The 8,459-nt window shown below is 52.6% G+C and overlaps 2 protein-coding genes and 1 pseudogene across 2 annotated transcripts, besides 5 other annotated features; all 3 read left to right on the plus strand.

Annotated features, from left to right (window-relative positions):
- Nucleotides 1-8,459: part of a sequence feature (areas not merged during assembly with more than two copies in the genome that could not be assigned to a particular haplotype) that runs on past the window's edge.
- On the plus strand, nucleotides 21-1,502 carry Tc00.1047053510699.89 (mucin-associated surface protein (MASP), putative; the record flags this gene model as incomplete). Its single annotated transcript, XM_807641.1, has 1 exon — nucleotides 21-1,502. One exon carries the CDS (start codon nucleotides 21-23, stop codon nucleotides 1,500-1,502), a length of 1,482 nt encoding a protein of 493 aa, XP_812734.1.
- Nucleotides 331-431: a microsatellite.
- Nucleotides 656-836: a microsatellite.
- Nucleotides 1,769-1,896: a sequence feature (T-rich).
- Nucleotides 2,756-2,791: a sequence feature (AT_rich).
- Nucleotides 3,951-4,676, plus strand: Tc00.1047053510699.100 (uncharacterized protein; the record flags this gene model as incomplete). The annotated part of the gene is made up of 1 exon (XM_807640.1): nucleotides 3,951-4,676. The coding sequence occupies one exon, from the start codon at nucleotides 3,951-3,953 to the stop codon at nucleotides 4,674-4,676; it is 726 nt and encodes a 241-aa protein (XP_812733.1).
- On the plus strand, nucleotides 6,297-8,315 carry Tc00.1047053510699.110 (annotated as a pseudogene).

The following is an 8,459-nucleotide window of genomic DNA, read 5'->3' on the forward strand; positions in this document are numbered from 1 at the left end:
AGACTGTGTGTGCAGCCGTGATGATGATGATGACTGGCCGTGTGCTGCTGGTGTGTGCCCTCTGCGTGCTGTGCTGCGGTGCCGGCGGGGTTTATGCGAGGAACCCTGACAACAATTCACTGGGCGGCTACATGGCGTCGGGAGGGCTTGGAGGGAATACGTCGTTTTTGTCAAACGGATCCATTAAAAAATTATCCACACCGCTTTTGCTGTCAGCATCGTTTATCTCTGCTATACAAGCCGAAGCTCGTGAAGGAAAAGTTCCTTCTCCAGGAGTTACTAATTCACCTTTAAGTGGAGTCGCGGGTCTTAGTCCTGCTTTTTCCGGCCCTGCCGCTGCTATTCCTGCTCCTGGCCCTGTTCCTGGTCCTGCTATTCCTGTCCCTGGTTCTGTTCGTGGTCCTGATGCTCCTATTCCTGGTGTTGCTGTTCCCAGTCCTGGTCCTTCTGGTCCCGGTCTTCGTGCTGCTGGTCATGGTCTTGGAGCTTCTTTTCCCAGTCCTGCTGTTTCCGGTGTTGGTGCTGCTATTCCTGGTCGTGGTCCTGCTGGTCCCGATCATGTTCCTGGTGCTATTCCCGGTCATGGTCCTGCTGATCCCGGTCTTGGTCCTGCCGGCCATGGTCATGGTCCTGCTATTCCTGTTCGTGGTCCTGGTGCTATTCCTGGTGTTGCTGTTCCTGGTGCTCCTGTTCCCGGTAACGGCCCTGCTTTTTCCGGTCGTGATGCTGCTATTCCTGGCCCTGGTCCCAGTCCTGTCATTCCTGGTCCTGGTTCTGCTGTTCATGGTCCTGCTGATCCCGGTGCTGTCATTCCTGGTCCCGGTGCTGCTGCTGCTTTTTCCGGTCACGGTGCTGGTCCCGGTCTTGGTCCTGCTATTCCTGGACATGGTCCTGCTGGTCCCGATCCTGCTTTTTCCGGTCTTGTTCCTGCTGTTCCCGGTGCTGGCCATTCTGTTGGTGGTGGAAGTAAACCTCCGGACTCTCGCTCTGTCGTTACTTCCTCAAGTCAAGGTGGTAGTGAAAAAACAGCCCCGGTCAGTGTTTCATCCGATGAGCGGATTGCATCCCCAGAGGAAGTTTTGGCACAAAAAGAAACAGGGAGTCAGGGCACCTCTTCGCCCGAAGGACAGCCAACGGTGTCATCCAACACTGAAAAGCAACGAAACAATTCTGCCTCAGCAGGGGGTCACAGTCTTGGCCACGACGCCGCGGGAGACGAACTTCAAGACTCTTTGCAAGAACAACAGAAAAATGACCATTCACAAACGAACGAGACAAAAAAATCATCAGGGGACCAAATTACAGAGTCCCAAAGCAGTGGAGGAGCACTCTCGGAAGTATCCAACAAAACAACGCATGGGATAAAAACTCAACAGCCAAAGACAAATTCAGCAAATGAGAAGAACTACAGTCAAAACACGGATGCATCCCACTCCACCTCCCCTCTTTTGCTTCTTCTTGTTGTTGCGTGTGCGGCTGCGGCTGCGGTGGTGACCGCGTGAGAGTGAGGGAGAGAGAGCCGTGCACCGCCCACACACACACTCGTCCTTCTCACTCTCTGTGTGTGTGTCCCCTTGCATGGACTCTCGTCCTCACCTCACCCCACGAGGCACACACATAATGTGCCCATTGTATATATGCATGCACACCCATGCAGGCCCGTTGGTGCTCTCTTTTGCACGACACGCACCGCTGCCGTCCTGCCTGGCTGCATGGGCGGAGCACCGTAACTGTTTCTGTTTTCGTCCTCTTATGATTGTTTTAAGTGTTTTTAATTTTTCTTTGCTGTTTGCTTTAAATTATTTTAAATGTTTTTTTTTGTTTTTTCTGTTTTTGTGATTTTTCTCTTCATTTCTTTTTTCTTTCGTTAATTGATTAATTTTTTTTTTTGCTTTTGGGGCAATCACTATGGACGTTTTTTCTTTTCTACTCTTCCCTCTTTTAATTATTTGTTGATGCACTCTTCCTGTGAGGGGTGCCGTGTGTTTCCCGCCCAACTGCTCCACTCGCACACCCACCGACACGCTCATGACGACGGCCCTGTGCGCCTCGCCTGCTGCACGCATGAGGAGGGGCCGCGACGAACGGCGCGCTGAGGGAGCCGTGACGTGTGGGCGTGCGACGAGGGCCTGTGGGGCGGAGCACACATTTCTTCCCTCTTGTTTTGTTTTCTTGCGGCGAGGGCGGGCAGACACCCGCAGCGCCACACACACAGCCACACCCTGCCGCCGTGTTTTTCTTTAAGGATTTGTTTTGCTTTGCGTGTTTATTTCATGCGGGGCGCACCCTTCGGTGTCGGCCTCGTGAGCATTTCTCTCCCCTCCGATGATTTCTTTTTCTTTTGCTGCGCTCACTCTCCCGATGGAGTGACGCGACTGCCGCCATGTCTGCGTGCTTCTCTCAGTCCCCACGCACACGAGTGACTGTGCTCTGCGGGCCGCACTCACGCGCCGATGAGAGGGCTGATGGGAGCAGCAACACGCAGATGACCCCATGAAATATAAACGATGTGCGGACACATGGAGGGTCGGACGGTTGAAAGACATTTAAATATCTTTTAAAATTTATTTTCGGACAAAATATGCAGATAATTTCTGGAGCAGCATGGTAGTTAGGTGCTTTTTCTGCGAGTTTATTTTTTTTTCTTTTTTTTTACTTTTTTATCATTTGGGTGTGGCCGTAATAAAGGACGACATTTTTCATTTTCTTTTTTTAAAATTCTTTCCAAAGTGTGAGTTGTGGAAGGGTGAGGATGATTTTTTATTTATTTATTCTCATTTAATTTTTTAATGAATTGCCGCTGCTTGGGCTGCAGTGCAATATCATGAGCTTGAGCAGTCTTTTTCTCTTTATTTCTGCCATGCACCTCTGCTGTACATTTTTTTTTCTGCGTCTCCTCAATTGCTCTGCTCCTGTTTTTACTTCTTTGCTTTGTGTTGCTGCAGGCACACACAACCACAACATGCACAGGATGCACATTGCAGTGGATTTGGATGCTTTTTTTGTAGCGTGTGCTGGCGGTTGCGGGTGGCTGCTGCTTCCTCCGTGGGCATGAAGGGAAGGAGGAGAGGGAGCGCGCACCGTGAGTCACTCTTCCTGCGACTGCTGTGGAGGACCGCATCCTTTCGGTGTGCGCTTCTCCGCCGTTGTGCCTTGCGTTTGCGCGTGTCATTTGTTGTGCGCGTTCGTGCTGGACATGTTTTTCCGGAGCGTTGGGCGGCCACCACCATTCTTTTGCGGTTTGTGTGAGTGGGCACGTGCGGATGAGGGTCAGGGCGTATGGAGTAAAGGAATGGCTCGAGGAAAGGGGAGTTCGATTTGGATGGTATTTGGACCGGATTCATTTGGCTGCGGTGGACACATGCACGACGGATGTGTTTCCGCATAATGGGGGAGGATGTGACAGGGTTTTCCGAAGTGGCCCGTCAATGCAATTCGGGTTTCATAGCACTGGGGCACAGTGGTCTTCATGCAATGGCTGGTGACGGCCCCTAGTGGACCGGTGTATTTATTCTGCTGCTGCTCGAGGAGGCGTAGAAGTGCGATTTGAGGTGAGCGGCGAAAGGGCCACACATCCCGCAGTGATGGTTGTCGTTGGCCCAGCGGGTGCCTCTGAAGGTTTTGTTGGATGCAACGTCCTTATGCCCCTCTCTGGATGGCGACATCCCTGATGCAGCCAACGAACGGGGCTGGGAGCGACGGCGAGACGCAAGCACGTGTGGATGTTCGGAGCGGCCGGCGCACCGCACGCTGAGAGCATGGCACGGTGGGGGCCGGACCCAGAAAAGGGACACCGCGTGGGACGTCAATCTTCACTGCAGCGACCGCCACCGAATTCGGATTTGCTCGCACCTTCTGCGGTCCCTCTTCCTCCCCTCACTTCTGTGCCGAGGACTGTGCTGCGGGATCCGGCAGCGTGATGTTTGGCCGCAGGAACGTGGCTCGAACAAATGATTTGTGGGAGGGGGATGTGCACTGCGACGAGAAGGAAGAAAATGTTGCGAGACGACCACCACGACAAGATCGGAGTGAAGTTGTGTTTTGTCCACTTGCGCGAGGGCGGCCTGCCACCTGGTCGGTTAGGAGGATTATTTTTTTGCGTCGTTGCGCTCTCTTTTTATTCCGCTGCGTTTTCCTGCGGACCTGCGAAGGGAGATTTGCAAGAAGTTTCTGCGAGGCGTCCGTGCCGTCGTCGGAAAGGCGGATTTCTCCTTGAAAAACGCCACTTTTTAAATTTGTTTTGGGCGGGGAGTTCCTGTCGATTCAACGCGACTTTGTTTTGCGGATTTGATGCGTGTGTTTCCGAGCGGTTTGATCTGTGCTCCCGGCCCACTCGGATGTGTTGTGCGCGTCGACGTGAAGGTGCCTGCCAGCCGTTTTATTGTCTCCCCCGCTGTGGCCGCCGCCGTTGCCTTCTTCCCTTCCTGAGGTCCTGCGGCTTCTTGACAAGATGTTTTGGAGAAGGCGTTGCCGCTCTTATCGTCCATGATATTTTGATTCTGGTGTTGTGGTCAGAAGACATTGAACGAGAGGGTTTGCTGCGCTTTTGTTTTATTTACCCTCTCTGCCTGACGGCCAGTTACACACAAGCGTGTTCCTCGGCACCTCAGTTGTCGCTGGCAATCGCATGCGCCAACTCTTCTCTGCTCCCTTTCAGTGTCGCATTTTTTTATTGATTGACGGACGCCATTCTGTCCGGCGTGCCACTTTGATTGGATTGTGTGGGATTGCTCTCTAACGCCATCGGAGAAAGCAGGCCGACTTTTCACGTGTTTAAATGCCATCTTGCGCGCAGGTATTTTTTTCACATGTTCAGTTGATGTGCACTCAAACAGCGAGGTGTCCGGAGCTATGTGTGCGTTGAATTCTTCCTGCCATGTGGACTGCGGGCAACACCGAGAGGCTGCCACTTTGGCCCCGCAGAGTTTTTGTGTCTCTTTCTCAGGGTTGGCAGGGAAATTCCATGCAGTCTGCTACTGCTGGTGTGTCCTTAGATGTTGTCACTCCATGCAAACAATGTGCTTCAGCGAGTGAGGGGAATGATTGGGTTTGTGTGCGCTCTGATTGTGTTTGCTACTTTGTGCGGGTACGCAACGCTTGAGGGGTGGGAAAATGGAGCGGGGCGATGCATGGCTGCGTCTCGCCCATCGTTCACTGCACGGTGGTGTGGTGCACATTGTGGTGTTGACTCTGCGATGTGACTGCGGTCTCCTGTGCGGCAATGGTGGTGGGTGGAGGAGAGTGTTGGCCCGCGGCGGGACGGTGGGATCGTGTTTTCCTTTTCTCTTTGTTCCTTCCCTTTTGTGAGGGTGTGCACTTATTTTTTGTGTGAGTGATGGGGCAAACAGACAAACAGACAACGTGAATAAAACAAAATGAAAAAGGGCGATAATGTGGCGGTGTTGTGGCCGAATGCACGTTGCGTTGCTGCGGGAGCGGTGGGCCTTGACTGCTTCACCGACAGGCGTTGCAGTGCGGCTGCATGGCGCACCGACCACCGAACCGTGCGAGTGCCACGCCCAACGTCATTGGGACAGCGGGACGAAACAGCCGCGACTGCCCTTTGGAGCCAGCGGTGCCTGCTGGCCGCAGTTGGGCGGTGCGAGTGGGATGCCTCACCGCACGGGTGTTGTGATGGCACCTCGCCGTGGCTCTTGTGATGTTTCCGACGCTGCAGCTCGACATGTGGCGGGGAGTAAAGTGTGGCCGCAGTGGACCATGAGCAGCACCAACATGAGGCTGAGTGATTTCCTTTGGAATTATGTTGGCGGCAGGGCGGCCGTTGATGAAAGACTACAATGTGACGATGGAGATGTTTGTTCAGGATCCGGATGATTACGTACAAGACCAGCGGCCTCTTGAAGAAATCCTTAACTTAACTGCGCACCAAGCGCTGTAGGCCATTACTAAGCCTCTTCACGAAGGTGCGCTCTTTCTCGGGCAACGTAGGGAATATGAAAGAAAAGTATACGATCACCCCTCTTGCAAGGAGAACACCAAACGGAGTACTCACGCAGGTGCTGACAGAAGCGAGGCGGGAGGCAGCGGAAAGGCTAAGAGGAATGCAAGAAATGAAATTTACCATTTGCACTGATATCGAGGAGGTACTGTTCAAAGGAAGAGTTCACGTCAATGAAATGAGGCTGAACGACTTTCTTACGAGGGAACCGGACGGCAGGGGCGTTGTGGACACCAATCGGGATGTCTTGCTGGAGGAGTTTTTCAAGGACCCCACGAAGTATATCCGTGATAAAGGAGCACTGAACGAAATACAGGCATTCGGTCATTATTTGAGTATGAAGCGAGCTGTAAAGGGTGAAGTGATCTTCGACGAGGATATACGCGAGCTTTGCGATAGGGTGTCAACAACCTACCGGGGCGGTCATTGGCTGCTGCGGAGGTAAAAGCAACTGTTCATAACTTCAATAAACATTTCTTGGATGCGGCTGCCGAGGAGGCGAGGAACCCAACGACGACGAGCGCACCGGAGAAACTGGAGGGATGCTACGAGTCTTTGCAAAATGCGGGGCGGAGCCATGCGGTGGATCTTCTGGACGGCGTGGAGCGAAAGAAAACGATGACTGAAATGGAGGTGCATGAGGGGAAGCCAGAACAGACATGGTCGTAAAAGAAAGCTGACGACGCTATCGAAGAGAATGACGCTGTGCAGCAATTCGGTGCGGCACCTCCCGTGTTGATGGTGCTCACCTCGGAGAAGGGATGGCCGTACTCGTGAAATACGATACAGGATTTTCCTGAGGACGTTTTTGTAAACTGTGCGGTGGATCGAGTGTGGCAGATCGTCAAGGGCGATGTAACCGCGTGGTCCAGCCCTCACGGTGGGACCGACTTTAAGCCAAAGCGGCGTGTGCTGATTGGGACGCCCGGGATCGGGAAGTCGGTGAATGCCGGCTCGTACCTCCTCTACCAGCCGCTGCACTACGATGCCGAGAAACTCCAAGTGGTATTCCACTGTTTTGGTGGAGGAGATGCGTACGTGTCTGACAAGACCACCAGAGCGGTGACAAGATGCGGCGATGAGGACATGTGCATCTTGGAGTCGAGACGTTTGAGGGGGGCATGGGAGAAATGTGTATATTATCTACGATGTGGCAAAGGAGGGAACGCCGCCACCGAGACATTTTGCGCCTTCTTCTGGATGGGGCATGATTGTGGTGTCATTCCCAAAGGTAGCCAACTACGATGAGTGGGGGAAGCAGCTACAAGCCGCGCGAGTCATCGTGAATTGCCCCGACGAGGTGGATGTGAAGGCGATGTGCGCCTGTATGACGCGTGATGTGACCAAAGAGAAAAAAGCGGAATACTGGAAGGAGGTCAAAAGCACATGTATCTTTTGGGACCGATTCCACGTCATGCCTTTGATGAGGAGGCGTTTAATGGACGCTGTGGAGCGGTGGAGTTTGCATTGCAATCGATCAGCGAGGTAACCGTGAAAGGGCACTTTTCACGGGGAGGTGAGTCGCCATGGTTTTCTGAGGATCCGTCCCACAGGCTTGTGAAGGTTGTTCGGGAAATATACGCAGGCGATGTGATCCTTTTCAATGCACCGATATCTGCTTGCCTCGAGGAACGGACATTGGGACGCCTCCCAAGTGTAGCAGAATAAAATAGCCTTTTGGGGCTGATGTTGGCGTCGAGGGATAATATTTTGCCAATATTTTTTGGATGGTTTGCTTTGGAATCGTTCACGGAGAGTGCCTTTGCCAAGGCAATGGCGACGAAACCCACGGAGTTTGAGCCGCCAACAGGACGTCAAGCAAAGCCCTGCGTCTTGAAGTTGCCCCCTGAGCTGCATCCCAAGGGAGATGAAGGCTTGCTGCCGAGTGAATATGAAAAAACGATCCGTAAAATAAAGTACGGGGTGCTGCACACACCGTGGGCCACGAACTTTCCGCTGGTGGACGGCTTTTTCTTTGTGGACTCAAATCCAATGACACTGGTTGGGCTGCGGATGAATACGGCGGGTGGGCACCACACCACCGCCGGCACTGTGCGGCAGTTCACTGAGTGTCTGGCGGCATATTGTAATGGTTGGGAGGAATTGTCCCAATAATTCTCGTGGGAGATTATTTACGTGCAGCAGGCAGACAGCACGCCGATGAATGACTGGCGGAGATGTGATGTCGTCAATTCCAATAATGTGAGCGACGATGAAGGCCGCGGAATAGCGGCGTTGTGGAACGGAAAAGGTGCGGCAGTACCAAGTGTCAATATTGAAAGAAGTTTTAGAAAATGTCGTAGGAGTTTTAAATTTGTGAAGCAAAAAGGCTTCGAAGGGAAAATGGAAGAAATAATTGAGGGTAATTGGCGCATTACGTTTATGATGAATTATGTTAGGGAGTATTTTAACGATTTTTATATTTGTGTGTGACTGCAGGGTCTGGTCAGGGAACGCCTTTCTTCCGAGGGAATCATTGCGGTCAACAGTGTCGCACCAC

This window comes from Trypanosoma cruzi, genomic scaffold (assembly GCF_000209065.1).
Source record: "Trypanosoma cruzi strain CL Brener 1047053516815 genomic scaffold, whole genome shotgun sequence".
NCBI lineage: Eukaryota > Euglenozoa > Kinetoplastea > Trypanosomatida > Trypanosomatidae > Trypanosoma > Trypanosoma cruzi.